Source organism: Spermophilus citellus (assembly GCF_964194105.1).
Source record: "Spermophilus citellus genome assembly, chromosome: 16".
Taxonomy (NCBI): domain Eukaryota; kingdom Metazoa; phylum Chordata; class Mammalia; order Rodentia; family Sciuridae; genus Spermophilus; species Spermophilus citellus.
The window spans coordinates 67438589-67460621 of NC_138196.1; the positions used below are offsets into that span (position 1 = coordinate 67438589).

At 32.2% G+C, this 22033-nt stretch overlaps 1 protein-coding gene across 1 annotated transcript in view; it reads left to right on the forward strand.

The window, feature by feature from the left end:
- Positions 1–22033, forward strand: part of SPOCK3 (SPARC (osteonectin), cwcv and kazal like domains proteoglycan 3) — a 410406-nt gene that overhangs the window by 377303 nt on the left and 11070 nt on the right. The window contains exon 7 of the mRNA XM_081269496.1: positions 12557–12676. Coding sequence (XP_081125622.1) covers positions 12557–12676 — 120 coding nt within the window. The remainder of the gene's footprint in view (positions 1–12556; positions 12677–22033) is intronic.

Genomic DNA, 22033 nt, shown 5'->3' on the forward strand with positions numbered 1-22033 from the left:
TTGGAGACTCATCTATTCAACATGTCTTCTGTAATGCCTGAGCAAAATGCCTTCAGTACAGAACACCTCCTTCCTTAGGCTGGACGTCAAAAAAACAGTTATTTATGAGTCACAAAGTTTCAAATACACTTGTGACATCAATATTTTTTTAAGGGCTATAGAAATTGTAGCTCATGTTCTAATAAAACTGTATGATTTATAGCAATGTTGAAGACTCACACCTTCACGTTCATAATTTATCATTTAAAAATATTTCTGTGACTTTAACTTACAGCACACTCAGACCAAAATAATCCTTGGTAATGAATTACTCTCAAAGATGTGTATGTCTGTGTGTGTCTGTGTGTGTGTATGTGTTGCCTGTGTGTTTTTTCTTTGTCCTAGAGGACTTACAAAGTAACTTACCTGATTCTGTATGTTTGTGCAGCAGACACATGGCTACTTAATTACAACAGGATCTACTCAAAATCCATCCTTCTGTCTTGACAATATCAGGAGGAAATTTTATACTGAGCTTTTTAAGAAAAACATCATTTAAAAATTCTCAACACTATTCTAGTATGGAACATTTGTATTTGTGTTATACTCTGTAATCAGACAAATGTTTGTAAATTTGTGCACATACAAATATTAAGTATGTATATGTGTGTGTGTGTGTGTGTGTGCACGCGCACGCTTCGCGTGCGCGCATATGCATCTAAATATGGGGCTTTTAAATAAAAATGAAAATTTTATAAATAAAGTCCCTCTTTATTTACCAGGGAAAGCACCTAGAAGAGTGCAATGGTCTGAATATTTGCATCCTCCAAATTCATAGGTTGAAATCCTAACAGCCAAAATATGTATTAGAAAGTGGGGTTTTGGGGAAAGTGAAGAGAGTGATAATGAGGGAGAAGACCTCCTGAATAGGATTAGTACCTTTACAAAGGAGGCTCAGTTGCTCCTCAATCCTTCTTCCAGGTGAGGACACAGCAAAGAGAGAGCCCTCCCCAGTCACCAAATCTGCTGAAATCTGCTGGAGTCTTATAATACTCTTCTCAGCTTCTAGAACTGTTTAAAAAACTATTTCTGTTGTTTATAAGTCACTTAGTCTATGATGTTTTTGTAACAAATGGACTAAAAGTTTATTTTGATCAAGCCAAAGATGTATTGGTTTATAACTGTGAGTCCATACTATACTTGTCCTTTACCCAACATCTTAAGCCTCTGCTTATGAATTTTCTCCTTAAATCTTTATCTACTGATTTTTACAAAAGAATTTTTTTCTAACATATCTGCAAAAGGTCCAGCATTATTTATTTTTAGCTAGGAAATGTTATTTTATTTTCAAATTTATGTGTTTCTCTTGTCTATCTTAAGTCAGTGATAGGTACATTTTGAAATTTTGCTTTGGAAAAAGTTTTCTGACTGCACTCCATGCTAGGAATACAGTTCACAACTTGACAAAATGTTAGCAACTCTTTGTTTTGCAGCTTCATGAATATATTCCAGGGAAATTTCTGGGATCTTTAACTTTTTCTAGTTTTATGCATTGTCTGGAGCCAGTTATTCTGTGGAAGACACATTCTATATTCATTTTTGTTAGATTGCCCTAGATAAATATGTAATTCATGTCAATTATGTTGTTTTAATTCCAAAGAACATTGTTTAAATTCATTGATTTCTTTTAAACAGTTACATACCTATACTACTTCATTTCTCAATGACTGAATTATAGGATGCAAAAGAAAATAATGTGCATTTTAATATTTCATGAGTGTTTTGTGGAATTAAAAGTTTGCACATTACAGAGCATGTTACATTTAAATGTTCATACTCTATGATCCAATAGTTTCATTTTTAAGGGTTTTCAAAGAAAATAACAAGAATCAGTCTGAGGGTGTGACAGATATTCTGTTAACTGAAATAAGCAAATATATAAATCTATGACATCAATTCATAAACATTCATTTATCACTTTTGTGTTGTAGAGGTAGCTGTACAATATAGGATTATTCAGTAATATATGATTATGTAGAGTCAAAGAATTAAGACTATGTCCAACAAGTGATAATTTTTCTCTGTTTTTCTTCAACCTGAAATAAACATTGTACTATTTTAGAGTACTTTCCCTTACCTTGTTTTTTTGTGTCTTTGGGACAATGTAGCCATATGTAATGGGAGAATATGAGTTAATATTTAAAGAAAAATACCTTGGATCTTTTATTATATAATGATTTTGTTTTTGCAAGAAAATACTCATATCAAGACAAACTTAAATTCTTTATCTTTAGGATAATTGTATTCTGAGAGATTTTAACTGTACTACACTCACATACCAACCTGATCCCATTACAGAGACCATCAGAATATATATTTTAAAATGATTGAAGAAGGGAACGTCACAGGTTCATCAAGAGTGATAGTGGAGATATGTCATTTCTTCACCTCATAGACCATAGAAAATCAGAGAAAGGGAAATTTGTTGACCAAAAATGACTGGTATTTTGTGAACTAACACAAATGTGTTTAAATTACTATATACTACTTCCTTTCATCGCTCATTACATAATGTGATTATTTTCTAATATTTCACAAGAATGAGTGATCTGATGAATTATTTTTAAAACCATGAATCAAGTCCAATAGAGATAGGATTCAGTTGTAAGGAAACAAAATTTTCTCAAAGATAATGCCCACTTACAATGTGATCTCTGTCCCTAATTTGAATCTTCTCAGAACATCCAACTGTCTGGAACTCTTTATTACATCTGAGTTTTCTTAGAATATATAATCATTTTAATGACTCATATTGTCATAAATCAGTATTCGTTTTTTAATAAATGGGTATTCTTAATAATAATAATAATAATCTCTATGTCTGTGATAGTATGTCTCAATCCACTTGGGTTACTATAACAGAATACCACAGATTGGGTGGCTCATAAACAACTGAAATTTCTTCTTCATACTTCTGGAGAGTAAGAAGTCCAAGATCAAGGCAGCACCAATAGATTCAGTATCTGCTAAAGGCCTGCTTCCTGGTTCACAGATGGCCATTGACTACCTGTGTGTGATATGGTGGAAGGCATGGGGGATCTCGCTGGCCTCTGTAAAAGAATACTAACCCTAACCATGAAAGCTCTATCCCCAACCTCATACTCCCAAATATCAAAACATTGCAGATTAGTTTGCAACATATAAATTTTGAGGGGACATAGCATTCAGTAAACACATTATGAATCAATCAGGATTATTTTAACAATTTCTTTTTTATTGATTTTTTTAATAAATGATAGTGGTATGCATTACAATTCATATTACACATAAAGAGCACAATTTTTCAAATATCTGGTTGTATATAAAGTATAATCACACCAATTTGTGTATTCATACCTGTACTTTGAATAATGATGTCCATCATATTCCATAATCATTGCTAACCCCCTGGCCTCTCCCTTCCCCTCCCACCCCTCTTCTCTATCTAGAGTTTGTCTATTCCTCCCAAGTACCCCCTAACTACTTACTATCAATCAGTCTCCTTATATCAGAGAAAAATGCTAAGTGAAGTTAGCCAATCTAAAAAAAAAAAACCAGTTTCTTTCTTTCTTCTTTTTCTTTTGTGACATGTAGAGTCATTGATATCTATTAAAGTGTCAAAACTAAACACTTCAGACTTAAAAAAATAGTATTGACTCTAAAATATAAAGAAAAATGAATAATCACCAATAATAAATGATTAGTTAAATAGTTATTAAATGCATCACATTTGATAATTTTTACATTTTTATGAAGTTTAATTAAACTTAAGAAAATGTGTAAAGTTTCTAACTTGGCAAGAATCCCTGTTTTATTCAGTAATTGTAGTTAAATCATTGCCAACTTTAAATAAAATGAGTTGATTGTCAGCAAAAATTATTTCAAATTCATAAAAAATATTGTCAAAGGTTTCTGCATAAAATATTGTATTAATGAATGTTGAATTTTGGGTTCTTCAAAACAAATGCCCTGGGTTTACGGAAGACACTAAATTGTTCCTGAAATCTCTCCAACTCTCAAATTTGATCTTCTCTGAGTAATGAATGTTAAAAATCTGAGCTGTGAATAAATGGTATATTTGGTTTATCACTGGTATATTACACTGGTCATTGATATGGAAAAGATGATAATTGAACATAATAGAAATTTTTCTGAATTAGAAGCACCAAATTTGCCACCACATACCTGTGATTTGAATAAAGTATGTAAACTCTCTAAGCATAATGTGTTATGTAATACAAGTTAATACCCCAATTTTTGACTTAATGAATATAATCAACAAATCTTAATTGTCCTGTTTTCAATCTCATCCACATAAGTTGCATGTATTTATCACCCAGTGCTTTCCACAAAAGAGAGTCATGAGGAAGAAGAGGACAGATGATTTCTACTGCTAATTTTGAGGTTGAAAATGATCAATGGTTAGGACAGCCACCAACCTACTGCCCTCCTTCTGCTCATGCCCACCCCTGCTCTCCTGGGTCATAGAGCTAATCATTTTCAAATGATGCAGGTTTTAAGTACCTGACTAGCTCTTTTTTTTTTTTTTAATGACTTGCTTTTATTTTGGTACTAACTTCTAGAGTAATATATTTAAGTGACATTTTACATCAGAGACTAAATGATGAGATGGATGAAGTCCACAGACACTGAGACTGAGTTGAGGAAATTATCTATGCATAGACACAGAAGTTGGGGAAAATATCTGAGTGTCATTGAATGGGAATATTAGAACATAGGTTTGGGCTGTATCTTCACCAGATTGTGATTGTTACTATTCTTCAAGTGACTAAACTCTTATGTTTAAAATGACTACCAACCTCAAATATTACTTTAGATTTTCTGGTTTGATGAAGGAAAAAATGTATTCCATTTTCCTCTCTCTTTCCAGTATTCGTCATATGACTATTCTTAATCCCTACCAATGACATCTATAAACAGTGAAAATGTATTAGTCAAACAAACAAACAAAAATGCTTTGTAAAAGAACAAAAACCCCTAACCACATTTCCAGTTCTTTAGATAGTAGTACCTCAAGCCCTCTCTTTTTTGAAAAGTGAGGTCCTGTGCATTGCCACTTTTCACTCTTCGTGTTCTCACTTTCACTGTTCTACCTCTTGCAGCCAGAATCGGACACTTATTCACAAAATTAATAGCACTTATATTTCATAACCGTTGAGTCTCATTGGTATTCTTTAAATGGTGCATCAAGTTGCATATCAACAATTTTACAATTTCATGATGATGGAAGTATTGCTTACAGAATAGTGAAATTTACACTAAAAGTACATCTGTATAAATATACTTTTTGCCTCATTATATGGAGTGTTAGGATTGGGGATATAGCTCAGTTGGTAGAGTGCTTGCCTTGCCCTGGGTTCAATCCCCAGCACCAATAAATAAACAAACAAACAAACAAACAAACAAGGGGAAAAATAAATAAATAATGTAGTTTCCATTTTAACTAAATTCTACATTTCATATCTCCACTGCCTTTGTGAGTACAAATTTTTACAAGCTGTCCACCAGACATTATTGTGCCAAGTCACTCTCCCTACTGCCCACCAGATTTGTCCCTGAGCTACCTATCAGCTTACTTTGTCCTTATACATTACACAGCTAGGTTGAATTTACCTCTCAGTTACTTCTTAAGTGGGTCACTATTTTATGAATTTCATGTCTTTATTTTTTTTAATTTCCTCTATCATTTTGTTATAGCCCGTTCTCATGGTAATATGGAATGTAAAATCTCTGATTTGTTGCACATCTAAAAATGTCTTTATTCTGGCCTATTTGATTGATAATTGAATAGATTTGAAATGCAAGGTTAAAATTATCTCCCTTAGAATTTTGAAGGTTTGGTTTGTTACCTTCTCTAACCCATCATAGCTTATGATTAGTGGGATACAGAGCTGATATTTTTATCTTTTATGGATGATCTTTGGCTTGTTCCTTATTTAATTTTTTTCCTAAAATCTTTTGTGATCTTTCTATATTTAATGTTCTAAATTTTGAAAGATATTCTGTGTGTGTGTGTGTGTGTGTGTGTGTGTGTGTGTGTTTTCCTCAGTCAGGTGAGGTGGCATATGTCTTTAATTCTAGTAACTCAGAAGGCTGAGGCAGGAAGATCCCAAGTTCAAAGCCAGCCTAGGCATCTTCATGAGACCCTGTTTTAAAGCACAAAAATAAACAGGGTTAGAGGTATAGCTCAGTGGAAGGCTGCCCGGTATTGTCCAATCCTTGGTGCCACAAAAACAAAACAAAAAGACGAACATTTCCGTGTCAGATGTTAGACTTCTTAAGCAATCCTCCAGGGCTCTTTTCCTTTCTTTGATAGATTTTCTGTATTTCCTTCCTTGTTTTTATTCTATATTATAGAGATTTTGTTTGTTTGTTTGTTTTATCCTTACTTCTCTACTCTACATTTTGTGTCATCAAATGTGTGTGGACATAAAAATAAACAGTTATATAATTTTTTAAAAATGTATGAGTTCTCCTTTTTTCCACCCATTTTCTGCTTTATATGACATCATGCTTTTATTAATAATTGGCTACAACTGCACAACCCTGGGTTGAAAAGCAACTTTTAATACTATTCAATTTTAATTTAAAATCATATTTATTATTATTTTAGCATGATTCGTTATTTCTTTTATTCCTTCCTAACTGCAAATTTAATTAGATTAATGAGTACTAAGCACTGCTTCAGTTCACTACTGGCTATAAAATTGAGAGCAGTCCTTTAAGTTCGGTGTCCTCGCTTCCACAGCATTAAAAATAAAGATAATAATCCTCTCCCTAACCTTCCAGGCTTTTTATAAAAATCAAATTTTTGAAACCTCATTAAGAAGTATTTCATGCTATATAAATGCAAGATATTATTTCTGGAAAAATGAATCTGTGTGAGAGACCTTTTGGAAAATAGGAAGAAAATAATATCAACTGATTTCTTCTGGAAAAGAACTCTAGGAACTCACTGCTGCTGTCAGAAACTTGTAGGGGACCTCTGACTGGTTCCCATGGGGTGGGGGCTTGTCCCCTACTGTGGACTGTGTGGTGGCATGTACAGAAGTTCATTGCTTACTGAGATCCCTGATCTGTTTTTAATTGGTATCAAACATTGCACCTGAAGACTTGTGATTTCTTTGAATTCAGAGAGATACAATTACATCCTATAGGTCTTACATTGTCTTTTGAAAATGCTTTGCTAACATCAAACCTCCCTGCATTGGTGATCAGTTCACAGCCTTGCAATCATCGTTTATGAAATGGAGTTTATAAGCTTTCAGGGAGGCGATGCTTGACTTTTTTTGTTCTAAATTGGCACTTGCTACTTTGTTCATTTCCTTTGAGATTTCTGAGGTGATTTGTGGTCAGGATTAAGACTTTGGATTCTGAAGTCTAATTTATAGATTCAAAACTTGGTTTTGCCACTTTATCTGACACACCTCAGATGACTTACTCAGTTCTCTATACCTCAGTTTCCTAATATTTTAAAATGGAAGCAATATATTTTTATAATGATTAAATTAATTAATACATGTAAAGTATTTATCACACTAAGTATGCATTTTATCATTATTGTTTTATTCATTATAATTACTAAAATTATTAATTAAAAGTATTTCAACTTTTTTGGAATATTTAAGCTCAATGTAATATTGAGACTAAAACTCTGATTCTATATTCAATCCTGATATGGGATCTACCATTTGGTAACTTGTTTAAAATGCTATTATATTTATTATGCATTACTTAATTTCAAAAATCATGAGATTTCAGAATTGTTCAACTATACATACATAGTAAGTATTATCACTATATTAATCTGTTCTACAAAATAACTTTGAACCTTTAGCAGATACCTTGTTGGGTGAAACTTTGCTTTTTGCTTGGTATGGCGGAACAAATGATATTGAACAATTTCAGTGAATATGCTTGAATACATGTTGTATACTTTCAGGATAAACTTTAAAGAAAAGAGATTTTTAAGGGAGGTTTATATGCATTTCTAACTTTTTAAAAAGTTTTTAAGTTCTGTTTATTTTTAATGTCAAAACAGGTATATAGCACACAAATCAAAGTGAAAAAAGAGATGAGTAGCCAAAGTAGGACTCCCTTAAGCAGTTTTCTCCCTCTAACCCAGATCCCTGAAGTGGAGATAGTTTTACCATCTTCATATATATTCTTCCAGAGATATGTGATGCATATATTAAAAGTGCATAAATATGTAGATTCCCTCTAATTTGAGCAGGTTTTTGTTTCCTAAGATCTTCCTGAGCATAAGGTGTAGATATTCGTATTAGGAGCATAACTTTTATGACCTTATCACTGTCACTCATCAATAAAATTCATATTTTCGTTGCCTTTCACTAGGTTTGTTGTTTCATCTGTTTGAAAAGATCTATGCATTTTTAACTTTATTTTAATTAGGTATATATGAAAGCAGAATGCATTTTGTTTCATTGTACACAATTGAAGCACAACTTTACATTTCTAGGGTTATACAAAATGTAGCATCACACCATATTTGCAGTCATACATGTACCTAAGGTAATGATGTCCATCTCATTTCACCATCTTTCCTACCGTCATGCCTCCACCTGACTACTCCCTCCCCTTTGCCCCATCAAATTTCCTCCATTTTCCCCATGCCCCCCCCCCATGATGGATCAGCATCCACTTATCAGAGAGAACATTTGGCCTTTGGTTTGGGGGGATTATCTGACTTCAACTAGCATTTTATTCTCTAACTCTATCCATTTACCTGCAAATGCCATAATTTTATTATCTTTTAATGCTGAGTAATATTCCCTTATGTGTATATACTACAATTTCTTTATTCATTCATCTATTGAAGGGCATCTAGGTTCGTTCCATAGTTTAGCTATTGTGAATTGAGCTGCTATAAACATTGATGTGGCTGCATTACTATATTATGCTGATTGTAAGTCCTTTGGGTATAGACTGAGGAGTGGGATAGCTGGATTAAATGGTGGTCCCGTTCTAAATGTTCTGAGGAATCTCATACTGCTTTCCAGAATAGTTGCACTGATTTGCAGTCCCACCAGCAGTGACTGTGCATTTTCTCCCACATCCTTGCCAACATTTATTATTGTCCGTATTCTTGATAACTGCCATTCTGACTGGCAGTTATAACTTGTTTCAGTCATCTACTTTTGATTTGTATTTCTCTAATTACTAGAGATGTTGAACATTTTTTTATGTATGTTGATTAAATGTATATCTTCTTCTGAGAAGTGTCTGTTCAGTTCATTAGTCCATTTACTTATTGGGTTGTTTGGTTTTTTGGTGTTAAGATTTTTGTGTTTTTATATATCCTGGAGATTATTGCTCTATCTCATGTGCATGTGGTAAAAATTTTCTCTCCCCAAACAGTTATTTCATATTACATAGAGTTGCCAAAAACATACATTGGAGAAAAGATAGCCTCTTCAACAATTGGGGCCGGGAGAACTAGAAATCCATATGCATCAAAAATGAAAATAAACCCGTATCTCTCATCATGCACAAAACTCAACTCAAGATGGATCAAGGACCTAGGAATTAGTCCAGAGACCCTGTGCCTAATAGAGAAAAAAGTAGGCCCAAATCTTCATTGTATAAGATGAGGTCCTGACTTCCTTAACAAGACTCCTAAAGCACAACAAATAAAATCATGAATTAATGAATGGGATGGACTCAAAAAGCTTCTTCTCAGCAAAAGAAAGATTCAATGAGGTGAAGAGAGAGCTGTGTATTTTGTACATTGCTCTGTCCCAGAACAGGCAGTTTCAGACCTTCTATCACCTGCCTCTGCACTTAGCACACAACATTTGGCCTGGAATCCCCCTTCCCATCTTCCTAGAAATGCTCTTCACCCCTCAATTCTCCGTTTTATCAACTTTTCTCAGTAATCCACTTTCTTGCCTTAGTCTTTGGTATATCTTATTTCCCAATTATTTTCTGGAAAAAAAGATAAAATATGTGGTTCATTTTTCAGATTTGGTTTTCAGATCTCTTTTGTTTACTTGAATTTTCTGGCTTAGACATAGGAAATATTTTTTTTCCATGATCATGCTGCCTGCATGATTATGGCATTCTGATTCCTTATTCTTGGCATATGAAAAGAAAAATTGTTATCTTCCCCCATAAAAATATGTATGACCGTCTTCTTTGATTCTAGTAATTCCGAAATTTATGATTTGCTAATCTGGGTCACCAGCTGTACCAGGTCTTTCAAATCTGGGATCTTGTTGCCCTCAAGTGCTAAGAAGTTGTCTTGATTGTGTTAGATTCCATACATTGTATTATAGTATATCTATATATACCATATATCATATCAGAAGGCAATTTATATATAATGTAACATTTTATAACACTATTGCATGAATTATTTCCAACAAAATGAGCAAGAACTGTATTTGTACAGAATACTTAGCAGTTGAGGAAATCACTTATTTATTGCAACATGCAGAAAGCATAGATCTGTAATGCCTGTTGTCCTCTAAGTGAGGTAAATACGTTTTTAAAAATATATTTTCTTTTTTTTCTGTTTTCATTTTTTTTAAATTTTTTTATTGATTATTTAAAGCATTACATAGCTCATGATATATCATCTTTCATACATTTGACTCAAATTGTGTTTTGAACTCCCATTTTCACCCCAAATACAGATTGCAGAATCACATCTGTTACATATTCACATTTTTACATAATGCCATATTAGTGACTGTTGTATTCTGCTACCTTTCCTATCCCCTACTACCCCCCCTCCCCTCCCCTCCCCTCCCATCTTCCCTCTCTACCTCCCCTGCTGTTGTTCAATTCTCTCCCCTTTTTTTTCCCTCCCCCTTGCCCCTCATGACCTCTTATAATTTTATGTATCATTGAAGGTCTCCTACCATTTCCATATGCTTTCCCTTCTCTCTCCCTTTCTCTCCCCCCATTCGTCTTTGTTTACTGTAGTCTTTTCCTCATGCTCTTCCTTCCTGTTCTGTTCTTGGTTGCTCTCTTTATATCAAAGCAGACATTTGGCATTTGTTTTTTAGGGCTTGGCTAGCTTCGCTTAGCATAATCTGCTCTAATGCCATCCATTTCCTTGCAAATTCTATGATTTTGTCATTTCTTAGTGCTGCATAATACTCCATTGTGTATAGATGCCACATTTTTTTTTATCCATTCATCCATTGAGGGGCATCTAGGTTGGTTCCACAGTCTAGCTATTGTGAATTGTGCCACTATAATCATTGATGCAGCCGTATCCCTATAGTGCGCTCTTTTAGGGTCCTCAGGGAATAGTCCAAGAAGTGCGATAGCTGGGTCAAATGGTGGATCCATTCCCAGCTTTCCCAGGAATCTCCATACTGCTTTCCAAATTGGCCTCACCATTTTGCAGCCCCACCAGCAGTGTACAAGTGTACCCTTTTCCCCACATCCCCGCCAACACTTATTGTTGTTTGACTTCATAATGGCTGCCAATCTTATTGGAGTGAGATGGTATCTTAGGGTGGTTTTGATTTGCATTTCTCTGATTGCTAGAGATGGTGAGCATTTTTTCATGTACTTGTTGATTGATTGTATGTCCTCCTCTGAGAAGTGTCTGTTCAGGTCCTTGGCCCATTTGTTGATTGGGTTATTTGTTATCTTATTGTTTAATTTTTTGAGTTCTTTGTACATTCTGGATATTAGGGCTCTATCTGAGGTATGTGGGGTAAAAATATATTTTCAAAGCATTTTACTACCAAATTCTTGAATCATCTACCACTTTTTAGCATTAATCACATGCACATTAGGTTTTGGTATAGCTTATCATGTATTATTTTAAATAATTTTTGATAAATAATGATTTTTAAAATAGACAAAACTATCTTCAGTTCCAAAGGTCAAAGTTTGCTAATCTTCACTTTTTAATGACAAAAATGTATTTTTATTTTCTTAAATATTTAACAGTCTTTTTTCTAATGCCAAATAGCATGATCTTATTTTTTCTGTTTAAAAACATGTTATCTTAAACTAAATAGAAACAATATTAGTTAATGAATTTTAACATATATTGAATATCCTAGCAAGGAATTTTAATTTGTAACATATTATTATAGGAATGGCCAATTATAAATGTATAATGTTCATTTTGTATTTTCAAACCTTCATTATCTCAGATGCCCCACCACTTTTCCATAACATATTAATCACATAAATATCAAGACAATTTTTTGTGATGTTCACAATAGGAATCTTGAAACCAAGTATTTTATCAGAAGGAACCATCTATATATACAATAAATATGCACCAATAAAAATGTGTAAAAAATAAAAATACTCTTCTATCAAATAAGATATTATTGCTAAATTGCATCTTATGCTTGAAGCATGTATTGAGGTTTATCATTGAAAATAACTGATTCACAATTAGTCCCTGGGTTAGTTTTTTTCTTTTACTGTTACCTTCCACTGGCTATCTGAACAATTGGAGAAATAGCATTGACATCCTACTGAATTCTTAATAAAGATTTGTGATGTTTCCCTTTGTTTTCAGCATGCAGTGACCTGGAATTCAGGGAAGTGGCCAACAGATTGCGGGATTGGTTCAAGGCTCTTCATGAAAGTGGAAGCCAAAACAAGAAGACAAAAACATTACTGAGGCCTGAGAGAAGCAGTAAGATTTCTAAATTTGATAAATGCTATCATCTTAAGATGAAGATTTATATCCAATGAATCCCTTAGAACAAACCCATACATTTTAATATCTATCCTTTACTAAATATTGAATAAAAATCAGAACATTGCTGTTACTTCCAAGTTTTTCCTCAGTATTTTGCAAGAAAGTTAAGCATTTGGATCAACTTTGATTGATGGAAATGAGAATGTATCCTCAGAAAGCATTTAGGATCCAGTTAAAAATTATGAATAGACATGTGTTTCAGTATTTTATCAAAGTTGTAGAAAGTACAATATGGGCAATAGAAGTAAGAATATTGGAGTAGATATTTAAAGAACACAGTTAAACTCCCTCAAATAGTCTTTACAAGAGTGCTTTGCTGGCATCTTAATTTGTCTCTGTACAAAATGGATTAGTAGAAAAGAAAAGACCGAATATCTGCAAATCAAATAAGCAACACACTGAAGCAAAATAAAAGCATAGATGGGCTCAGGTTGGGGCTCAGCCTAGCATGTGTGAGGCCCTGGGTTCAGTTCTCAGCACTGCATATAAATAAATAAAATAAAGGTCCATTGACAACTGAAAAAATATTTATAAAAAAATAAAAGCATATGACTCTGACTGGAATCTTATCATCTGTATAATTCCTCCAATTCCTTGGAAATAAAAATGGCAAATTGAAGTAGGACACTTGGTATGAATAATTTTATGAACTTTTCATTTTATTTTATTATTGTTTGTATAAATACTTGTGTTGTATGTAATCTACATAAAAAGCCTATCAAAGCATGGTCTGAATCTTTCAAATTTAAATAATTTATCTAAAAGTCAAGAAAAGGAGATAGGGCATCAATTATGAGCCCTTATTTCTTAACTGACAAAGAAATGCTGGGGGCGTGACCTCCATTGCTTAGGGTGAGTGACATGATTGTGCACTCTCACTTGAAACCCTCAAAATGCAGATTAGCAAAATCATACAGTAAAACAGCACAATCATTTATAAACTCTGTTTCCTAAACTGTCTTATTTATTTGCTTTCTTAACATTTAGGGATTTTCTATAATCCTAAACTCTTATAGTTATGAATCTTATTTGTGTTCTATAATAATTTAATATAGCAGTGCAATTTAGCTATTACCTTTAGATATAATATCTGTCTTCGGATATGTAATGACTATGCATACATTTCCTCTTGTGAATTTCAGGAAGAAATTATACTACTATCCTGATCCTGTAGGAGAGTTTCTTAGTTCTGTCTTGAATTTATCAATTGAATTTTTTGGCAGCTGTCAATGCATTTCAGCCTGCATTTATTTCATAAAATAATAACTAAATATATGTGGCTTTATTTCACTCTGAAAAAAAAAATATGTGGTATGGGAAGATTTCTTCCAGAACCTTACATGCTGATTTACAAAAATCAAATAAAATCCATACCTGTGTCCCCAAGAGTCATACTTGAACATGGCATGCTATCAAATTTCTCCTTTGAGCTTGAGTTTGAACTAATTTCCCTCCTAGATTTGGAGATGGATCAAAGCATAATTTGAAGATCCCTCGGCAAGGTGCCTGGTTAAATGTATGCATTCATAAATATTTTCTTTTCTGGGTTTTTCTTCAAAGAAATGACATGAAACTCTCTTAAGATGGTGGATTCATTATAAGAAACTCCTATGGAGTTTGATAATCTTTGGAGAGTAAAGGGGAAAAAAGGGCTATAGGATTATTTATACTACTTAGTCAGTGGCTAACTGAGAAATCCTTGGGTGAATCCTTCACTCAATCCATTATATTTAATTTGCAAATCAACCCTCCCCTGCTCCACTACACTACTGAGAATTCAATGAAGTCAGAGATGTTGGTTCATCATTGTATTCATAGAGCCTGGAATAGAGTTTCACATAATATTTACTAAATAAAAATTAAGAATAAATTTTATTTACTAAATGGAATAAAATTTACTTGCTAAATAAAAATGAATGAATTAATAGTAAATTTTATTTGCTAAATAAGAATAAAATTCATTTGCCAAATAAAAATTAAGGAGTGGATGAAGCAAAAAGCTACCAATGTACTATATCCTGTACTTTAGTATAATTAAATCAATCAATGAGTTCCTTAGGAATGATATGTATTGCTTCCATTATTTTCTCTGTGAAAATTAATGCTGCAATTTGCATGCTCTTATTTCCATGAGTGGAAGTAATGGGTCAAAGTGCAAATGCATTTTAAATTACAATTGATAGTAGATGTTACCAAACTTTTAAGTGAAAATCTTAAGGCATTTCCAATTTTGGCCAGTAAGGTATGGAGTTAGTGTTTGCCTGCATTCCAGTAGCAAAAAGTATTATCATTATTTTTATCTTTTGCATTTTTTTGAATATAGTATAATATTTTCTTTTAAATTTAATTTACATATTCTTTATTGGTAGTGAATTTGAATATAGAATATTATTTGAAAAGCTTACAGTTAATAAAAACCAAACACATCTGAAGATGTATCTTCTTACCTGTTGAATTCTGAAAAAAGCATATTGACAGTTTTCTTTGCAGTTCTACACGAACAAGTCCCTTCAGCATTTTTAGTAGATTTTGCTTCACATGTTAGCTACTCTATTTTATAGTACACTAGATTTATTATTTCATATTAATGAATTGGCTTATTATTCTATTTTCTTATACTTTATCCTACTTACTGTTTTCCAGCACATATTTTACCCTAATTGATAGTAGTATTACCATTTTTCCATTCCAGTTGATTGCATTTTCCTGAAGTCCTTGATATCATTTGTTGTCAATCTTTTTTTTAATCACTAATACTTATATCTCTTGTATGAACTCCCAGAATTGGGTCTTCACTTTATTTTTTGATATGGCAATGAGAAGAATTTACACATTATCATGTTTTAAAAAATTAAGGATTTGATGAAGTCAACATAAATTGCAGGGAAATATTCCATTGCAAAATGTTTTGCCTTTCAGTTGCATAAAACAGAAAGCAAAATAAAATTAACTTTGTGATCCCTTATTAATAGCAGACCAAAATTCCAAGAAAATTGTGTCATTGCAACAGAAGAAAAATCAAATTTTAGTTCTGCATCAAATAAGACTTGACATTACTTTTAAAATATTATGAATAAACCATTTTAAATATTATCTATTATGGACCAAGACAAATATTGATTTTGCTAAATCTCATAATGTTTAAATTTACTTAGGTGTTATCTCACATATTTTAGAGGACTTAGATATTTTAGGAAAAAATTGTATTTTTAATAAAATATTTTCATGTTAAGTTATTTGCCTAGATGGGTCATATACATGTATATAATTGTTAATTACAATAACTATTTTGTAGAGAAAACTATGAAGTGGAAAATTATAAACTGTTATGCATCCGCATTTTGCTATAGATTAACCAAGTTTATGAATATATATTTCATACTCTTTTATAGCCATATGCTTCTTTATAATATATCTTTTTATTGTGGCAAAAATGAACATGCTTTTTAACAAACTCAAGTATATAAACTTCTCAGACAAGCCATAAAAATAAGAGGCAAAGTAGTATGTGACTTTAAATGCATGTTTTACTGTTTTATATTTTTAAGAATTGACCTAGCTATTATATTAGATATCAGCTAAGTAATGCCCAGTGATTAAATTAATCTAAATTAGGTAAAGGTTTTAAGTACCAATAGATCTTAGAAATAATTTTTAAGATCTTAGAAATTATTTTTAGTTTATTAAAAACATAACTACTCTTGAAATAAAATTCATCTGAGTGATTTAATTGGATAAGAAACAAATTTAAATTTCTTAGAATTGTAAATTTCTAATGTAATGCTTGCTAATATGATAAATATACTTATTAATTTAGGAAAAATATATCCAAATACAATAACAGCATATGTGGTAACATTCAAAAATCTAATAAGTGTAAAATCATTGTTATTTCCTTGAGCAATATTAAAACAATTCATTTTTAATTTAAATGTCAGAGTTCATTTAAATTATGCTATTTGATTTTTAAAGCATTGTAATTATTCTTCATATAAAAGACTTTTGAGTTGGGCGCAGTGGTGCAGACATGTAATCCCAGCAATTCAGGAGGCTGAGGGAGGAGGTTCACAAGTTTGCGGCCAGACTGAGCAACTTAGCGAGATTCTAAGCAATTTATCAAGACCCTGTCTCAAAATGAAAACTAAAAATGGCTGGGCATGTCACTTAGTACCCTTGGGTTCAATCCACAGTACTGAAGAAAACTTTTCCAAAAAAAATTTTTTTTTAATTTTTGCAAATTAAAATTTATATAAACACTTATTTATCTCTGAGTTGTGAGTCAATAAGAATACAACTTTCCAGATTTCCTTAAGAGGTTTTTATGATCTAATTTGTTTATACCATCTGAAATTCTAAAATAACAGTTCATTTATGCACATATATACACTCCTACCAAAGCTCTGCACCAATTTGTACTTATTTGTCTGTAGACTCTAACTCCCATCTAACTGAATGAAAGATTATAGGTTGAAGTTGATCATGACAATGGAGTTTGCTGCATTTGGGGAAGTCAGAATATCTTACCTATTCTGATCAACTAACTTCAGCCTTAATATAGAAAGGTGATGATATACCTGAAGAACAGTTTAGAGAAAAAAATTGTTGTTTTTTACATTAAAAATGAATTCTATTGATTTTTTAGATTTCTAAAAATCATTTTTGTTATTCATACTCCATGAATAGAATGATATCATTTTAATGGTAAGTATAATAATAAAATGAAGATAATCATCTCTTTCTTGTAATACCAATCTCTAAGTTATTGGACATCATATACAAAGCATTTGGGGTTTTTATCTGTAATTATCAATACTGTAAAAGTAGGGGCAAATATGCAAAAAAAAAAGCCAAAATATCTATTTATTCAATTGTGCAATTAAGTGTGCTTAAAAGCCAATACTCATTGTTTACTGTGTGTAGTATTTCATTTGAGATGGACCTTTGATATTTAAATTATTAATGTAATTTCCATTAAAATAATAAGCTTATTTGCTATGCTATCTTAAAATATTACAGACCTTGCTTTCTATGACATTAGAATAAATGGAAATTACTTTTTCTATAGTTTCTTGGAAAATATTGATTAAAACTTATACCTGATAATCTAGTTTTATAAGTAAACCTACAGTAATGAATGACTTTGAAAGGTAAACACAAGCTGGTGCCAAACCCTTTGCCATGCAGGAGAGAAGTGGACAAGGGATTAATTTGGCACAAGTGTCCTTTTCGATACTTTATAACCTTAAATAACCTAAAAGTGTACCTCACTTCAAAGAAAGCCTTTGATGTGATGTTTCCTAATATAACACAGGGAGCATCAAAGGCCAAATTCAGAAAAACTGGCTCTAAACGTTGGCCAAAAGAAGACCCAGGGCTTTGTCAATTCTGTTGAACATGAATGCATATGCATTCATAAAACTTATGAACCAGCAAATTTGGAACTAGAAAACAACCAAATTCAATCCAAGAGACAACCTAATACAAGTCATCTGAAAATTCACAATTATATTTGTAAGTTAACCTGTGATGTGTTAATAGTGTATATTATTTTCTTCCCGGCAGTATCACATACTTTTTTATCTATTTAAGTTTACTATCCAGTTATAAAGATTAAAAATACAAACTAAGTCATAACATCTTTGTTTCCCTGTATCCTTACCTCAAAACAGGGCAGTGTAATATCATCCTTAGTATTTATATATTTTCTACATAGCTACTATGATAGTTAAACTAAATGCAAAATGGGTGATATACTCTCTTATTTTTTGTACTTTTACACCAGATTGCTAAGAAGAATTAGTCAAAATTCCTCTTGTAATTTTGATTGTCTGCTGAAACCTGAGTATTCTTGCAGGTGTAATGGGAGTTTCTGATGAATGTATTTCCTCACAGTAGAGGAACTGGCTTCATATTTGCTGCTTACAGGTCCTAGGATATTGCACCCAAGTATCTGCATGACTCACTCTCTTTACTTTATTCAGTTGTTGCTCAGTAGCCATCCAGGCACCTTCCTCCCACTCCACGTAAACACCACCAGGGCCACTCAGCCTTAGCCTCCTCATGATGCTACTTGGTTTTTCTTCCTAGCTTGTATTGCTACTTCACAATCTTACTGCATTGTTTTCTTTTTCTTCAAAATAATATGTAAGCTTGAGGAATTAAAAAATGTTCTACTCTGCAATCCCCAACTACTGGAAAACTATTGTCACATAATATGGACTCAATAGCAATTTGTATAATGCATAAGTTAATAAATCTTAACACACATTATTATCTAGACAGGAACCTAATTTCAAAAGAGTGACAAGCAGCCTGTAGCTGCTTTCTTTTGATCTCTGAATAATGTGCAGTTTCCAGGAGGACAAAATTATGACAATAGCAGGATTAGATTAAAAGGTTCAAGACTTTACACTTCAATGGAAAGATGTCTTACTTAAAAAGGTGGTATGTCCTGAAAGTGGAATAGGAAAACATATGCAGAACAGTTGATATACTCTCTAACTTAATTTTTTCTACTCTTACACCAGATTGCTAAAAAGGATTAGTCCAAATTTCTCTCGTAATTTCAATTGTTTCCTGAAATCTGTCCATTTTTAAAACATTTGGTTTCATACTCCACTTTTAGGGAATCCTGCCCTTTTATTTATTTATTTTTTTTGGGGGGGGGAGGGTACTAGAGATTGAACTCAACCACTGAGCCATGTCTCCAGCCCTATTTTGTATTTTATTTAGAGACAGGGTCTCACTGAGTTGCTTAGCACCTAGCTTTTGCTGAGGCTGGCTTTGAACTCATGATCCTCCTTCCTCAGCCTCTGGGATTACATGCGTGCACCACCATGTCCAGGGGTATACTGCCTTTTTAGAAGGGATTTGCTAACCTCATACACTGGTCATCAAAGCAGAATTGCTACACATTTTACATTATTTAAACATCACATTGCTCTGACAAAAAAAGCATATTATGGTAAAAAATTATATATTATTTTCTAATAGTTGTTTTAGTAGTTATTCATAGCTCTCAAACACAATGTGGCACTAATATGAGATTTTAGTAAACTATGTTTTATTTTGTTTATTTATTCAGTTTATTTTTTGGTACTAGAGATTGAGGCATTTACCCCCTGAGTCACATACCAGCCCTTCTTATTTTTCTTATTTTGAGACAGAGTCTTGCTGAGTTGCTTAGGACTTCACTAAGTTGCTGAGGTAGGATTTTAAGTCAGGATCCTCCTGCCTCAGCCCCGAGCTGCTGGGTTTCCGTAAGAGGGCCACTGTGCCTAGCAGTTAACCAGATTTTCTCACAGACTTTACATAAAGAATTACCCATGCCATTGCCCCCCAAATTGCTTTTTATTTGAATCTTAGTGTAAATATTTCATAGTTAAATGGTTTTCAAAAAGAGGATGATGATGTCATAGCTTTTAAATAAATTAAGCCAGCTGATAAAATTTACAAATCATATTTATAATTTAAGTCCATTTGGTTTATAAAAGTTATCAGACCTCTGGAATATATTTTGTTGAGATGGACTTTGAAGTGAACTGAAAAACAAATGAATGACCATAGAAAACCACTCAGATAATAAAACCTTAAAATGGGTTTTTGGATAAGAAGAAACGGAGCTGTGTAGTCCTGATTCTATTTATCATTACCTTGAAAATACTTGTTTGAGGTTTTGTTGAATAAGTTTTTACAGCTATTATAATTTATATACTTTGATTTGCTTCTATTGCTTAAATCTTCAAAAGTCAAATAGGAGAAATACAACACCCAGTGTTTTTAAGAATATGGTTGCAATGGAGAATATCTACTTTTTTTTCAAAGTGTTATTGTATTTATTTTTCTTTTTCAATTTGGAAAGCTTCAGGACATCAGCATCATATGCAAAAATCCTCAGATTAACAGTCTGACTCAGATTATTATAATGTTATATCATTGCTTTCTTACGCACCAAATGTTCTCAGTCAGAGAAAATGATGGAATTACTTAAACCCCTAGGGAAAATGAACACATTCTAATTTCTTACTAAGATATTGCTCTCTTTATGTCATGCTGTCTTCACATTGAGAGGAAGATTGAATTTGAAATCAGATGGCTTAAAAATAATGCCCCATTTTAATGCAATTAGGAGCCTTCTAGGTAAATCAGAGAACTTCAGCTTTTGAAAACAAAGGTTTAAAAAGTTCAAAGATAAATTTTCTTTTCTTATTTTAAGCAGTAAATTGAAAGATACAGATCATTGCTTGTTTTGGTGGTTCTAATTATTGAGACATCTGGCATTTTCTTCTTTTATTAGGTGGAAACTGTAACTCTGTATACTAAAATTTAATTATATACTTTAGTATTAAGAAGGTATTGTCTTAACCTATGGATGTTTTAATTTTATCAAAATAACATATTTCAGATTAAATTGAATTATGTACTTCTATTTTACTAAAAGTATGATTATAAAAAAAGACACAAAGTGAATGACATATTACAATAAAGTGTACTAGGAAATTATTGAACTGGATCTTCCAGGAACCAAACTTTGATTAACTTCTAGTCCTTAGGAACTATATTATTCCAAACACTGAAAATTACAACTAGTATTGGAAATTTTAGAATTAGAAAGCATATTATTTCAAATTATAGAAATTGCTGTTAGTATTAGAGAAATTTTAGGAAATTTAAGTAGATTGATTCTCACTGTGTGAATGAAAGATTGTCAAATTTATTACATTGTTTTCAATAAAATGAGTACCTGACTTTCAAAATATGATCATCTAGGTTATTCAGAATGTTTTTAAACATGATTCGGAACCTACTACAAAGTAAAACAATACCAGCTCCCAAAAATATGATAGTGAATAAGCTAAGAAAAGGTATCTATGTAGAAAAAATGAAACACAATTTTATATTACATTCTTTTATTTCATGTATATACAGTTTGCTAAAATATAAGAGTTTTTCTTGTCAAATTTTCACCAGTGCTATCATGAGTAGTTCAGAGACTCCCTGAATGTTTAGATAATGGGTGTCTTGGAATCATCAAGAGGTGATAGTTAAAATCAAGGGGAAACCTATAAATAAAGGCAAATAAAGTAACTCAAAAACCATAATTATCTTTGATTCTTTAATGTACAAATGAACCTATCCACCACAGCTATCCTTGAACTGTGTGCTAATCAATAAAAGGGCAATAAATTTTATGATGTTCTTCTGACATATTAATGAACGTTATTTTCAACATATCACAGGAGGAATAATTTGTGTAACATTATATTTTTCCACTTTCTGTTTTTGTAATCT